The 15,671-nt window shown below is 45.4% G+C and overlaps 1 protein-coding gene and 1 long non-coding RNA gene across 4 annotated transcripts in view; one reads left to right on the top strand and one right to left on the bottom strand.

Moving 5' to 3' along the window:
* The window catches only part of RAB11FIP3 (RAB11 family interacting protein 3), a 91,221-nt gene that overhangs the window by 21,585 nt on the left and 53,965 nt on the right, over window positions 1-15,671 (bottom strand). For 2 of the 3 annotated variants that reach the window (XM_056536452.1, XM_056536453.1), the window contains exons 4-10: window positions 12,408-12,562; window positions 8,693-8,869; window positions 7,739-7,879; window positions 5,690-5,725; window positions 2,239-2,329; window positions 1,059-1,162; window positions 631-771 (exon numbers count right to left, since the gene is read on the bottom strand). In XM_056536452.1, the coding sequence (XP_056392427.1) occupies window positions 631-771; window positions 1,059-1,162; window positions 2,239-2,329; window positions 5,690-5,725; window positions 7,739-7,879; window positions 8,693-8,869; window positions 12,408-12,562 (845 nt within the window). The remainder of the gene's footprint in view (window positions 1-630; window positions 772-1,058; window positions 1,163-2,238; window positions 2,330-5,689; window positions 5,726-7,738; window positions 7,880-8,692; window positions 8,870-12,407; window positions 12,563-15,671) is intronic. The other variant, XM_056536454.1, reaches the window with a different exon arrangement.
* Window positions 1-15,671, top strand: part of LOC130285170 (uncharacterized) — a 161,973-nt gene that overhangs the window by 130,238 nt on the left and 16,064 nt on the right. The window lies entirely within an intron of this gene.

The following is a 15,671-nucleotide window of genomic DNA, read 5'->3' as shown; positions in this document are numbered from 1 at the left end:
TCTGTATACATGCACAGATGGAGGACACACAAAGTAAGAGGCTGTCAGGGGGCAGTCAGTAGCGCATCTGCAGCGTCAAATGCACTACACGTGACCTTACCCTTAAAGGGGTTCTCCGGTGCTTAGACATCTTATCCCCTATCCAAAGGATAGGGGATAAGATGCCTGATCGTGGGAGTCCCGCCACTGGTGACCCCCGTGATCTTGCACGCGGCACCCCGTTTATAATCAGTCCCCGGAGCGTGTTCGCTCCGGGGACTGATTATAAACGGGGTGCCGCGTGCAAGATCACGGGGGTCCCCAGTGGCGGGACTCCCGCAATCAGGCATCTTATCCCCTATCCTTTGGATAGGGGATAAGATGTCTAAGCACGGGAGAACCCCTGTAAAGCATTACTGTCATGTCACTTGGGCGGCAGGATATGTTTTAACTTCCCGAGCAATCTTGTCATCGAAGATTCACGTGATCAGAGACGAATTCCCAGAACTTCCAAGTCGGAGGTCCTATAGACATGCATGGGACCTCCGGCATGGTAGTCCTGGGACTCTGTCTGATCATGTGAGTCTTCGAAAGCAAGATTACCTGTGAAGTTTAAACATATCCTGCTTTTATTGCCCTCTAAGTTCTTACCTGGCCTTCAAACTGCTCAACCGAAACCCTCGGTCCCGTTCCATCTTCCGCAGTTCGTCTCTGTGTTTCCGCGTCTCCTCGCTCTGCACCTCATCGGACCGTTCTTCCTGATCTTTCAGCTGCTCCTCAAGTGCGTGGGCTCTGCTCACAAGAAGAAAGGAGTCAATAGAGAGTCAAAAATCAAGATGGCCAATGAAAAAAAGAGCACTTGCCTATACCAAAGGGGTTATCCGGGATTAGAGACGATTTCTTCCAAAAATAGTGCCACACATGTACTCAGGTTGTATGTGGTGGTAATGCAGTTCTGTTCCATTAAAGTTGTAATACCACACACAACCTAACAGGAGTGGTGCTGGTTTTGGAAAAAATCAGCTGTTTTTTTTATTTATTTAATTTTGTTTTATTTATTTATCCTGAATAACGCTCACCTATGTAATAGATGCAGGTTCTCCTGTTTAAGGCGATTTTGCTGTTCTCCTGTCATGGCAGCGTCTCTTTCCAGTTCACTCACCCGCTGTTCCAGATACAGAACCTGTAGGTGACAACATGATGTTAAATGGGCCCTGTCAGCAAACCCTATTTTTTTTTTTTTTTTATACTTATGTACTACAACATATCTCTAATATACTTTCATTATTATTATTATTATTTTTAAATTAAAATATTGTATTTTATATTTGAAAACTGGCCACTAGGGGTCTCCCTCCTAGTGGCCGGCTGCAGCCTGCAGTGACGTCGCGACTGAATTAGGACCGATGCCGGCCGGGCAATTGGTCCTAATTCAGTCAGCCTGTGCTCGCTCCCTGCCTGTCAGACAGGCGGGAGAGAGTGCTGAGAACACAGAGGACGCACACATTGGCTTCCTGGCTTCACACGCCGCGCCCCCTCCCCCTCCCGGCACATACGCGCCGCTGCCTCAGGACTGTCCTTGCCCCATAATGAAAAGAATAAATCACAACATATAATAGTCAAAATATACTTTATTGAACAAAATTCATGAATACATAATCCTGTGCAGTCTAGATGATAAAAGATTGTCCATGCATTCGATGTCTCTTTATATCTGTATATATGCTCCCTAGGACAATATACAACTGGGGCAGCAAGAGAAATATATCACCTTAACACATACATACATATATATATATATATATATATATATATATATATATATATATATATATATATATTATATATATATATATATATATATATATATATATTATATATAAATATATATATAGATACGTATTGCACAATGTTTAAAGCAGTGTTTTCCAACCAAGGTGCCTCCAGCTGTTGCAAAACTACAACTTCCAGCATGCCCGGACAGCCAAAGGCTGTCCGGGCATGCTGGGAGTTGTAGTTTTGCAACAGCTGGAGGCACCCTGGTTGGGAAACACTGCTTTTAAGCCGTGCATTCCTTTCCCTGCTCTGAGTCTATGAGACCAGGAGGGCCCCATAGACTTACATTAAGCAGTCGCCCAGGTCACTGCTTCTCCCGGCTTGTTCTCCAGATCGGTCGGGCTCTGAACACTCGGACCCTGACCGATCATAATTTTTGGATAGGTCTCTACGAACAGGTACAAAAGTATAGGGTTGTAGTACCTTATCTGTGAGATAGGTGTCATCAAACGACATGTTGGTGAGCGGCGGTTCTCCTTGGTCTTCTCCCAGTAATCCACTATGATGAAGCCTCCTAGAAACACAAGGGATAGATAAATACTTGAGCTAGAAGCTAAATAAGATACCGAGATAACATACATCCTGCTCCGTGTTTGTATTTCCTTATCTGCCACTTGTTGCCATTGTAAAATATTTCCCTTTAGGTTGGACAGCGCTCTCTTATCAGCATTGGCTTCCTATGCTACAGACATCTTTTGCACAAGTCCTGCAGAGCACTACACATCCCTTACCCCCAGCACAACTAGTGTCTGGCCATTTAAAAAAATCCTATATTAATCCTTATTATGGCGCCAGAATGCAACATTAACATTAGAGCATTTGTTGCATCACTCACTGTCCTGTCTTTCTGCTCGAAGGCCTGTGGAGCATTGTCTTCTTATGCTACAGCCACTTTACGCACAAGTCCTGCAGAGTACTACACTCCCCTTACCCCCAACATAACTAGGGACCATTTACAACCCTATAGTCGATCCTTATTATGGCACCAACATGCAACCTCAACACCAGCACTGGCTTCCTATGCTACAGCCACCTTATGCACAAGTCCTGCAGAGTACTACACTCCCCTTACCCCCATAATGGCTAGTGACTTATTAATTACAACCCTATAGTTAATTCTTATTATGGCGTCCGCATGCAACATTAGAGGGTAGTCCGGTGGAATTTTTATTTTTTTTAATCAACCGGTGCCAGAAAGTTAAACAGATTTGTAAATTACTTCTATTAAAAAATCGTAATCCTTCCAGTACTTATTAGCTGCTGAATACTACGGAGAAAATTATTTTCATTTTGGAACACAGAGCTCTCTGCTGACATCTCTGTCCATTTTAGGAACTGTCCAGAGTAGGAGAAAATCCCCATTGCAAACATATGCTGCTTGGACAGTTCCTAAAATGGACAGAGATGTCAGCAGAGAGCTCTGTGTTTCAAAAAGAAAAGAATTTTCTCTCTAGTATCCAACAGCTAATAAGTACTGGAAGGATTAAGATTTTTTTTAAATAGAAGTCATTTACAAATCTGTTTAACTTTCTGGCACCGGTTGATTTAAAAAAATAAAACAACATTAAAAAAGAAAGTTTTCCCATGGGAGTACCCCTTTAACCCCTTAAGGACGCAGGACGTAAATGTACGTCCTGGTGAGGTGGTACTTAACGCACCAGGACGTACATTTACGTCCTAAGCATAACCGCGGGCATCGGAGCGATGCCCGTGTCATGCGCGGCTGATCCCGGCTGCTGATCGCAGCCAGGGACCCGCCGGCAATGGCCGACGCCCGCGATCTCGCGGGCGTCCGCCATTAACCCCTCAGGTGCCGGGATCAATACAGATCCCGGCATCTGCGGCAGTTCGCGATTAAAATGAACGATCAGATCGCCCGCAGCGCTGCTGCGGGGATCCGATCATTCATAACGCCGCACGGAGGTCCCCTCTCCTTCCTCCGTGCGGCTCCCGGCGTCTCCTGCTCTGGTCTGTGATCGAGCAGACCAGAGCAGAAGATGACCGAAAACACTGATCTGTTCTATGTCCTATACATAGAACAGATCAGTATTAGCAATCATGGTATTGCTATGAATAGTCCCCTATGGGGACTATTCAAGTGTAAAAAAAAATGTAAAAAAATGTAAAAGTAAAAAAAAAGTGAAAAATCCCCTCCCCCAATAAAAAAGTAAAACGTCCGTTTTTTCCTATTTTACCCCCAAAAAGCGTAAAAAACATTTTTTATAGACATATTTGGTATCGCCGCGTGCGTAAATGTCCGAACTATTAAAATAAAATGTTAATGATCCCGTACGGTGAACGGCGTGAATGAAAAAAAATTTAAAAAGTCCAAAATTCCTACTTTTTTAATACATTTTATTAAAAAAAAAATTATAAAAAATGTATTAAAAGTTTTTTATATACAAATGTGGTATCAAAAAAAAGTACAGATCATGGCGCAAAAAATGAGCCCCCATACTGCCGCTTATACGGAAAAATAAAAAAGTTATAGGTCATCAAAATAAAGGGATTATAAACGTACTAATTTGGTTAAAAAGTTTGTGATTTTTTTTAAGCGCAACAATAATATAAAAGTATATAATAATGGGTATCATTTTAATCGTATTGACCCTCAGAATAAAGAACACACGTCATTTTTACCAGAAATTGTACGGCGTGAAAACAAAACCTTCCAAAATTAGCAAAATTGCGTTTTTTGTTTTAATTTCCCCACAAAAATAGTGTTTTTTGGTTGCGCCATACATTTTATGATATAATGAGTGATGTCATTACAAAGGACAACTGGTCGCGCAAAAAACAAGCCCTCATAATAGTCTGTGGATGAAAATATAAAAGAGTTATGATTTTTAGAAGGCGAGGAGGAAAAAATGAAAACGTAAAAATTAAATTGTCTGAGTCCTTAAGGCCAAAATGGGCTGAGTCCTTAAGGGGTTAAAGGGGTACTCCGGTGAAAACCTTTTTTTCTTTTAAATCAACTGGTGTCAGAAAGTTAAACATATTTGTAAATTACTTCTATTAAAAAATCTTAATCCTTCCAGTACTTATTAGCTGCTGAATGCTACAGAGGAAATTCCTTTCTTTTTGGAACACTGATGACATCACGAGCACAGTGCTCTCTGCTGACATCTCTGTCCATTTTAGCAACCATGCATAGCAGATGTATGCTAAGGGCAGCATGGTGGCTCAGTGGTTAGCACTGCTGCCTTGCAGTGCTGGGGACTTGGGTTCAAATCCCACTAAGGACAACAATAAATAAAGACTTATTATTATTATAATAACGTCAGCAGAGAGAACTGTGCTCGTAATGTCATCAAAGAGCATTCCAAAAAGAAAAGAATTTCCTCTGTAGTATTCAGCAGCTAATAAGTACAGGAAGGATTAAGATTTTTTAATAGAAGTCATTTACAAATATGTTTAACTTTCTGCCAACAGTTGATTTAAAAGAAAAAAGGTTTTCACTGGAGTACCCCTTTAATGCACAAGCCCTGCAGAACACTGCTTCCCTTACCCCTAACATAACTAGTGACTATTTACAACCCTATAGTTGATCCTAATAATGGCGCCAGCATGCAACCTCAACATCAGCACTGGCTTCCTATGCTACAGCCACCTGCAGAGTACTGCACCCCCCCTTACCCCCAACATGACTAGGGACTATTTACAACCCTATAGTGCAGTGGTCTTCAACCTGCGGACTTCCAGATGTTGAAAAACTACAACTCCCAGCATGCCTGGACAGCCAACGGCTGTCCAGGCATGCTGGGAGTTGTAGTTTTGCAACATCTGGAGGTCCGCAGGTTGGAGACCACTGCTATAGTGGATTTTCCTTATGTCGCCTGTATGCAACCTGAACATCATTTGTTGCACCACTCACCGTGCCTCTTTTCTGCTCGAAGGCCTCTTGTCTGGGCTGTTAAAGGAAACAAAAAAGACAAATATGAACAAGTGAGAGTGGAAAAAAACGATAAGAGGGGAAGTATGAAGGGCGAGGGGAGGGAAGAACCTGCTGATAGCGCTTCACACATTGTAACAAAAACAAGCGCAGACACCGACGGCATGCAAAGCCTGGAAGCGAGAGGTCGGCCAACGCAACGCCAACGTCCTGAATATAACGGGTTAATGCGGCAGCGCAGGAAGCAGTGAGTGACAGGTGCAGGGGGAAAAAAAATAAAAATAAATGCTGATATTGCAGATAGCGGAGGCCAGGAGGGGGTTAATGACGTCTGGGATCAGGAGAAGAGCTGGGGTGAATCTGGTTTCCTGCCCCAGGAAATAACAAGAGGGAATTATGTCCAACCACAGCGCGGCCCCCCCCTACCATCGGGAGCCAGCAAGAGTCATATGGGGTTGATGCAGTGGTCTCCAAATTATTGGCCTCCAGCTGTTGCAAAACTACAACTCCCAGCATGCCCAGACAGCAGTTGGCTGTCTGGGCATGCTGGGAGTTGGAGTTTTGCAACAACTGGAGGGCCAAAGTTTGGAGATCACTGCTCTATGCATCATGAAGTCTGAAAACCAAGCCGAGAATAGCGCCCCCTATCTTTGTATAAGGCCGATGAAGCAGAACCCTTCCACATGCAACATCACATACATGCATGGCAAGCCCAGTCGAAACGGGAAAGGAAGAGGCAACATGGAGACTCTTCTACAGGAATCAGCGGGTGGCTTTCTAGTTTCTATAGCTTTGTGACAACCAATATGGCCGCCATGACAACCCTATCTGTAGACGAGCTGTAACGGCAGCCATAGAAGACGTTAACCAGATGGAAAAGGTAAGGAGGAGATTTTTTTTATATAGAGTGGAGGTTGTGAAAAATGACTGGAGGCTAAGGAGATGACAACTTTTGAGTGCCATTAAAAGGGGTACTTTTTATTTTATATAAACTGGTGCCAGAAAATAAAACAGATTTGTAAATTACTTCTAATAAAAAATCTTAATCCTTCCAGTACTTTTTAGGGGCTGTATACTACAGAGGAAATGCTTTGATTTTTGGATTTCTCTTCTGTCACAACCACAGTGCTCTCTGCTGACATCTCTGTCCATTTTAGGAACTGTCCGGAGCTGCACATGTTTGCTATGAGGATTTTCTCCTACTCTGGACAGTTCCTAAAATGGATAGCAGAGGTCAGCAGAGAGCACTGTGGTTGTGACAGAAGAGAAATCCAAAATGAAAAGCATTTCCTCTGTAGTATACAGTCGCTAAAAAGTACTGGAAGGATTAAAATGTTTTAATAGAAGTTGATTTAAAAAAAAAAAAAAAAATGTTTTTCTTTTTCAAATCAACTGGCTCCAGAAAGTTAAACAGATTAGTAAATGATTCCTATTTAATAATCTTAATCCTTCCAATACTTATCAGCTGCTGCATTCTCCAGAGGAAGTGGAGTTGTTCTTTTCTGTCTGACCACAGTGCTCTCTGCTAACACCTCTGTCCATGTCAGGATCTGTCCAGAGTAGGAGCCAATCCCCATAGCAAACATATGCTGCTCCGGACAGTTCCTGACATGGACAGAGGTGTCAGCAGTGAGCACTGTGGTCAGACTGGAAAGGACCACACAACTTCCTCTGGAGCATACAGAAGCTGATAAGTACTGGAAGGATTAAGATTTTAGTCCTTTACAAATCTGATTAACTTTCTGGCACCGGTTGATTTGAAAAAAAAAAAAAATAGAAATACCTCCGGAGTACCCCTTTAGGTGCTGCTCAGGGTGCCAATTATCTTCCCCCATAAAATGGATTGGCAATGCAGTGCCTCATTCTCAGTCACATGACCAAGCATCCCAAATTGGTCCTTTTGTCAGATCGATTATAGTGATGGATTTAAGGACTAACCATGAAGCATTTAGCAATCATATCCTTGTATAAGAGTCTCCATGAATAAAACACCTCCCCGGTCCCTTGGAGGTAACGGGCATGCATTGTCACCTGTCCATCTCAAGGTATCGGAGACGGGTGGACAGATCTTCCAGACGGTTGATATGTTTGTGGCACTGGCTGCAGTACAGCCCCCCCAGGCCTGTGCAAGGTGGTGGTGCCAGAAGTTGGCGCTCTGACACAGGTCCACCACTAGGGGGATGTAAAAGTTATGTAAATCATGAGCAATATACTAAATTACTGAATGTACAGCGGTTACTCACACCTAACACATACTGTAAGCTCCTATTTACTTACCAATTTGGTGCTTGATCCAGAGATACACCCTGAATTATAAGTCATTACCAAATAGTAATAAAGTATAATACAGGATCAGTACAGAGTAAGTATTGTTATGTAACTAACAAGTGACTTCACCAGCAGAATAGTGAGTGCAACTCTGGAGTATAACACAGGATATAATTCAGGATCAGTACAGGATAAGTAATGTAATGTATGTACACAGTGACCTCACCAGCAGAATAGTGAGTACAGCTCTGGAGTATAACACAGGATATAACTCAGGATCAGTACAGGATAAGTAATGTAATGTATGTACACAGTGACCTCACCAGCAGAATAATAAGTGCAGTTCTGGAGCATAACATAGTGAAGTCAAAAACAAGTTGCAGATAAAATGTCAATACAACTTACTCTAAGAAAACCAAATATATTTTGTGCATGTGAAAATGTGCGATACCCTATAACCAGAGAAGTCACTGTGCGCTCTGGGCCTACAGTCAGGTGGTGCCAATAAGGCACTATAGTCAGGGTGCGAGGCTCTGCACCCCCTATAGTCAGGGTGCGAGGCTCTGCACCCCCTACAGTCCAGCCTTTGCTCAGATTAGATATGTACTCGTATGCTAACCTGTAACAGACAACACTTCCCAGAATGTGACAAGCTGCAGCAGGTTACCGCACATTCCCCCCTGAATTATTAATCTGAGGAAAGTGTTATACCCTTACCTAGAGGTGAGACGATGGGAGGTGTTTGTCGTCTGGGTGAAGCTCTCCTGCTCTTCCTCGCTGTGGCTGTTGAACAGGTCCGGTTCTGCTCCCTCACCAAAATCTTCAAACTGTTCCTCCTGTCCAGTGACTGTGACCCCTGAGATATCAGACAGGGACAGCTCCAAACCTTCAGGCCTAAAACAGAATATAAGAGGTTTACATAGAACTGTGGTCTTCAGCCTGCAGACCTTCCAGATGTTGCAAAACTACAACTCCCAGCATGCCCGGACAGCCGTTTGCTGTCCGGGCTTGCTGGGAATTGTAGTTTTGCAACATCTGGAGGTCCGCAGGTTGAAGACCACTGACACAGAAAATAGGGACCTGAAATATGTCATGATCCAACTAGTACATTAGCCTTATTGCTTAAAGCGTAACTCTGATCGCGCTCCGGCGGCAGGATCTCTGTTTAAAGGGGTACTCCGCCCCTAGACATCTTCTCCCCTATCCAAAGGATAGGGGATAAGATGTCAGATCGCCGGGGTCCCGCTGCTGGGGACCCCTGGGATCGCTGCTGCAGCACCCCGCTATCATTACTGCGCAGAGTGAGATCGCTCTGCACGTAATGACTGGCAATACAGGGGCCGGAGCATCGTTACGTCACGGCCCCGCCGCTCGTGACGTCACAGCCCGCCCCGTCAATACAAGTCTATGGGAGGGGGCGTGGCGGTAGTCACGCCCCCTGGCATAGACTTGCATTAAGAGGACGGGCCGTGAAGTCATGAGGGGCGGAGCCATGACGTCATGCGGCTCCGTACCCTGTATCGCCAGTCATTACGTGCAGAGCGATCTCACTCTGCGCAGTAATGATAGCGGGGTGCTGCAGCAGCGATCCCAGGGGTCCCCAGCAGCGGGACCGTGGCGATCTAACATCTTATCCCCTATCCTTTGGATAGGGGATAAGATGCCAGGGGCGGAGTACCCCTTTAAATCTTCTGGCAACTACTGTATGTAGACAGAGACTACAGCAATATGGATTTGCCTTAAAGGGGTTATCTAGGGATAGAAACACAGGTAATTTCTTCTAAATACAGCACCATCTCTGGCCTCACTATTTGTGCGGTATTGCAGCTCTGTTCCATTGAGGTGAATGGAGCCAAGTTGTAATACCACACACAACCTGAGGACAGGGGTGGTGCTGTTTTTGGAAGAAATAAGCTCTCTGTTTCTACCCCTGGATAGCCCCTTTAAAGGGGTTATCCAGGAAAAAACTTTTTTTTAAATATATATATATATCAATTGCCCAAGAAAGGTAAACAGATGTGTAAATTACTTCTATTAAAAAATCTTAATCCTTTCAGTACTTATGAGCTTCTGAAGTTAAGGTTGTTCTTCTCTGTCTAAGTGCTCTCTGATGACATGTGTCTCGGGAACCGCCCAGTTTAGAAGAGGTTTGCTATGGGGATTTGCTTCTAAACTGGGCGTTTCCCGAGACACGTGTCATCAGAGAGCACTTAGACAGAAAAGAACAACCTTAACTTCAGAAGCTCATAAGTACTGAAAGGATTAAGATTTTTTAATAGAAGTAATTTACAAATCTGTTTTACTTTCTGGAGCCAATTGATATATATATATAAAAAAAAAATTTTTTTCCTGGAATACCCCTTTAAGTCTCATGAAAGTCTATGGAATGTCTAGAAAGTCTATGGAATGTCTAGCAAAGCCGTACCCTGATCGCTGTAGTCTTGGCCTATGAGCTGTTGGGAGACTTAAACCGATGCCCTCCCGTCGAAGTTACGCTTTAAGGGTACGTTCACACGGGTGGATTTATTTGCGTGTTTCCCGCTGCGTATTTGAAAGGGGGCGGGCTCTTCTCGGCTGTCCACCACAAGCCCCATTGAATTCAGAAGGATCTGCGGCAGGTTTTCCGCAGCGGAAATTCCACCACGGAAAATCTGCTGCAGACAGCCGAGAAGAGCCCGCCCCCTTTCAAGTACGCAGCGGGAAACCCACAAATAAATCCGCCTGTGTGCACGTACCCTAAAAAGGGAACTCCTGTGGATAACAATGTTTTTAAAATCAACTGGTGCCAGGAAGTTAAACAGATTTGTAAATTACTTCTATTTAAAAAAATCTTAATCCTTCCCGTACTTATCAATTGCTGTATGCTCCACAGGAAGCTCATTTCTTTTTTTAATTTCTTTTCTGTCTGACCACAGTGCTCTCTGCAGACACCTCTGTCCATGTCAGGAACTGTCCGGAGCAGGAGAGGTTTGCTTTGGAGATTTGCTCCTGCTCTGGACAGTTCCTGACATGGACAGAGGTGTCAGCAGAGAGCGCTGTGCTCAGACAGAAAATAAATTAAAAAAGAAAAGGATTTCCTCTGTAGTATAAAGCAGCTGATAAGTACTGGAAGTATTAAGATTTTTAAATAGAAGTAATTTACAAATCTGTTTAACTTTCTGGCACCAGTTGATTTAAAAAAAAATTGTTTTTCACCGGAGTACCCCTTTTAGATACAAAATTAGCTCCACTATCTAGTCCTGACAAATTGTGCAACAAATATATGTTCTGCTTTAGAGGTCATTCAGATAAAGTTGCCACAATTTGTGCTCCTTTCGCTGATTTTAAAGATGAGATGCATTGCTAGAGCGAGGGGGTGGCACCAACATAAGGTTGCTTTAGGTCTACATGGACATAGTCCATAAGCAAACCTTATTGGCTTCCAATCTGTAGCTCAATATCTGTTGCAAAACTACAACTCCTATCGTGCCCTAACAGATGAAGGTTATCAGGGCATAAGGGGAGTAGTAGTTTTTCCACAGCTGGAGATGGCATATGGGGGGGGGAACACCACCTGATGGTGATGTCTTACTCTTACACAACCCCCTTCTTAGCAGTCTCTGCACCAGTGTTTCCCAACTAGGGTGCCTCCAGCTGTTGCAAAGCTACAACTCCCAGCGTGCTAGAAATTGTATTTTTGCAACAGCTGGAGGCACCCTGGTTAGGAAACACTGCTTCAAAGATGATTGCATTTCAGGGAACACTGCCTGATGGTCATGTCTTACACAACCCCTTTGTAGCAGTGTCTGCACCAGTGTTTCCCCAACCAGTGTGCCTCCAGCTGTTGCAAAGCTACAACTCCCAGCGTGCTACAAGTTGTATTTTTGCAACAGCTGGAGGCACCCTGGTTAGGAAACCCTGCTTCAAGGATTATTGCATTTCAGGGAACATTGCCTGATGGTCATGTCTTACACAACCCCTTTGTAGCAGTCTCTGCACCAGTGTTTCCCCAACCAGTGTGCCTCCAGCTGTTGCAAAGCTACAACTCCCAGCGTGCTAGAAGTTGTATTTTTGCAACAGCTGGAGGCACCCTGGTTAGGAAACACTGCTTCAAGGATTATTGCATTTCAGGGAACATTGCCTGATGGTCATGTCTTACCCAACTCCTTTGTAGAAGTCTCTGCACCAGTGTTTCCCAACCAGTGTGCCTCCAGATGTTGCAAAACTACAACTCCCAGCATGCCCGGACAGCCAAAGGCTGTCCGGGCATGCTGGGAATTGTAGTTTTGCCACAGCTGTGGGCGCCCTGGTTGGGAAATATTGCTCTACACCTATGCATTACAGAGCTTAAGTGCTCTTTTATTTTATAATGTTATTATATCCTGAATTTAATAATATAATTATATTCAGAATATATAAAAAAAAATATTTTTTTTTAATAAACTCTTCTTACGTAGCTGGTGCATGTCCTCGAGATCCAGCTCCATCCCCTTCAGTCTCTTGGTCTTCGTGTGCAGCTAACCCTCCGGTATCTTCATCCGTGAAGGTCTCACACTCACTATAGGCGCTCTCCGAGCCCACATAGGCACTGTCCGTCACCTCCGTAACCTGTAGGGAGATACAGGAAAAAAAAGAAAATATCTGTAACTACTAACGTAGAAGGGCCGGATACAGCCCTGGTCCTCCTCTATGGACTCTCCATACCTTACCGGAGAGTAAAGACATCTCATTCACCACCCCTGGTACTAGTAATGAAGGGGTTAATTGGTGCCCATCCAGCACAACAAGTCTTCTGTATGACCCTTGTCGAGTCTTTATATGTAACAGGATTAACAGCGCCGGGTGTATTATTAAAACATTTTGTGCCGGAGGGGTTTGCGGATGGACTCCCCGAGCTGCGAGTCGTCCTCACTCAGCAAAAAGACAACCCCCCCCACTAGGAAGGATAAGCCTCTCGCTGCCCTTCCTGGCCCTATATGATGTTCTTACTCAGCGTAAACTTTATCAGAACAAAGTTCAGAGCTGTGAAGGAGACTTTATTTCCCTGTTCACAGCCCACACCTCTAGAAGGTATAGACAGTGCAATGGAAACATATTACAAAGAACATACACAGATAAAGAAGAAGAACCTCCTACAACATCAATAATTGATGGGGAAAAATGAAGAGGAGAGGGGCGAAGAAGAGAGAGAGAGGGGGGCGAAGAAGAGAAAGAGAGGGGGGCGAAGAAGAAGAGAAAGAGAGGGGGGCGAAAAAGAAGAGAAAGAGAGAGGGGCGCGAAAAAGAGAAAGAGAGGGGCGAAGAAGAGAGAGAGAGGGGCGAAAAAGAAGAGAAAGAGAGGGGGGCGAAAAAGAAGAGAAAGAGAGGGGGGCGAAAAAGAAGAGAAAGAGAGGGGGGCGAAAAAGAAGAGAAAGAGAGGGGGGCAAAAAAGAAGAGAAAGAGAGGGGGGCAAAAAAGAAGAGAAAGAGAGGGGGGCAAAAAAGAAGAGAAAGAGAGGGGGGCGAAGAAGAGAGGGGGGCGAAGAAGAGAGAGAGGGGGGGCGAAGAAGAGATAGAGGGGGGCGAAGAAGAGAAAGAGAGGGGGGCGAAGAAGAGAAAGAGAGGGGGTCGAAGAAGAAGAGAAAGAGGGGCGAAGAAGAGAGAGAGGGGGGGGCGAAGAAGAGAGAGGGGGGGCGAAGAAGAGAGAGAGGGGGGGCGAAGAAGAGAGAGAGGGGGGGCGAAGAAGAGAGAGAGGGGGGGCGAAGAAGAGAGAGAGGGGGGGCGAAGAAGAGAGAGAGGGGGGGCGAAGAAGAGAGAGAGGGGGGGCGAAGAAGAGAGAGAGGGGGGGCGAAGAAGAGAGAGAGGGGGGGCGAAGAAGAGAGAGAGGGGGGGCGAAGAAGAGAGAGAGGGGGGGCAAAGAAGAGAGAGAGGGGGGGCAAAGAAGAGAGAGAGGGGGGGCAAAGAAGAGAGAGAGGGGGCAAAGAAGAGAGAGAGGGGGCAAAGAAGAGAGAGAGGGGGCAAAGAAGAGAGAGAGGGGGCAAAGAAGAGAGAGAGGGGGCAAAGAAGAGAGAGAGGGGGCAAAGAAGAGAGAGAGGGGGCAAAGAAGAGAGAGAGGGGGGCAGAGAGAGAGAGGGGCAAAGAAGAGAGAGAGGGGCAAAGAAGAGAGAGAGGGGCAAAGAAGAGAGAGAGAGGGGCAAAGAAGAGAGAGAGAGGGGCAAAGAAGAGAGAGAGAGGGGCAAAGAAGAGAGAGAGAGGGGCAAAGAAGAGAAAGAGAGGGGCAAAGAAGAGAAAGAGAGGGGCAAAGAAGAGAAAGAGAGGGGCAAAGAAGAGAAAGAGAGGGGCAAAGAAGAGAAAGAGAGGGGCAAAGAAGAGAAAGAGAGGGGCAAAGAAGAGAAAGAGAGGGGCAAAGAAGAGAAAGAGAGGGGCAAAGAAGAGAAAGAGAGGGGCAAAGAAGAGAAAGAGAGGGGCAAAGAAGAGAAAGAGAGGGGCAAAGAAGAGAAAGAGAGGGGCAAAGAAGAGAAAGAGAGGGGCAAAGAAGAGAAAGAGGGGCAAAGAAGAGAAAGAGAGGGGCAAAGAAGAGAAAGAGAGGGGCAAAGAAGAGAAAGAGGGGGGCGAAGAAGAGAGAGAGGGGGGCGAAGAAGAGAGAGAGGGGGGGCGAAGAAGAGAGAGAGGGGGGGCGAAGAAGAGAAAGAGGGGGGCGAAGAAGAGAAAGAGGGGGGCGAAGAAGAGAAAGAGGGGGGCGAAGAAGAGAGAGAGGGGGGCGAAGAAGAGAAAGAGAGGGGGGCGAAGAAGAGAGAGAGGGGGGCGAAGAAGAGAGAGAGGGGGGGCGAAGAAGAGAGAGAGGGGGGGCGAAGAAGAGAGAGAGGGGCGAAGAAGAGAAAGAGAGAGGGGCGAAAAAGAAGAGAAAGAGAGGGGGGGCGAAAAAGAAGAGAAAGAGAGGGGGGCAAAAAAGAAGAGAAAGAGAGGGGGGCAAAAAAGAAGAGAAAGAGAGGGGGGCGAAGAAGAGAGAGAGGGGGGCGAAGAAGAGAAAGAGAGGGGGGCGAAGAAGAGAAAGAGAGGGGGGCGAAGAAGAGAGAGAGGGGGGCGAAGAAGAGAGAGAGGGGGCGAAGAAGAGAGAGAGGGGGGCGAAGAAGAGAGAGGGGGGGGGCGAAGAAGAGAGAGGGGGGGGGCGAAGAAGAGAGAGGGGGGGGCGAAGAAGAGAGAGGGGGGGCGAAGAAGAGAAAGAGGGGGGCGAAGAAGAGAGAGAGGGGGGGCGAAGAAGAGAAAGAGGGGCGAAGAAGAGAAAGAGGGGGGCGAAGAAGAGAAAGAGAGGGGCAAAGAAGAGAAAGAGAGGGGCAAAGAAGAGAAAGAGAGGGGCAAAGAAGAGAAAGAGAGGGGCAAAGAAGAGAAAGAGAGGGGCAAAGAAGAGAAAGAGAGGGGCAAAGAAGAGAAAGAGAGGGGCAAAGAAGAGAAAGAGAGGGGCAAAGAAGAGAAAGGGTCCCGTTCTGGAGATGGCTTCGCAGTCAGACCCTCCACGATCAGACACTTATCCCATAAGGGGATATGTTTTTAAAAACTGGAGTTTCCCATTAAGGGGGTACTCCAGTGGAAAACACTTTATTTATTTTTTTTTTTTTATCAACTGGTGCCAGAAAGTTAAACAGATTTGTAAATTACTTCTATTAAAACATCTTAATCCTTCCAGTACTTATCAGCTGCTGTATGCTCCACAGGAAGTTCTTTTCTTTTTGAATTTCTTTC

Source organism: Hyla sarda, chromosome 8, assembly GCF_029499605.1.
Source record: "Hyla sarda isolate aHylSar1 chromosome 8, aHylSar1.hap1, whole genome shotgun sequence".
Lineage (NCBI taxonomy): Eukaryota > Metazoa > Chordata > Amphibia > Anura > Hylidae > Hyla > Hyla sarda.
The sequence above is the reverse complement of the archived record's forward strand: the minus strand, read 5'-3'. Positions and strand labels throughout refer to the sequence as shown.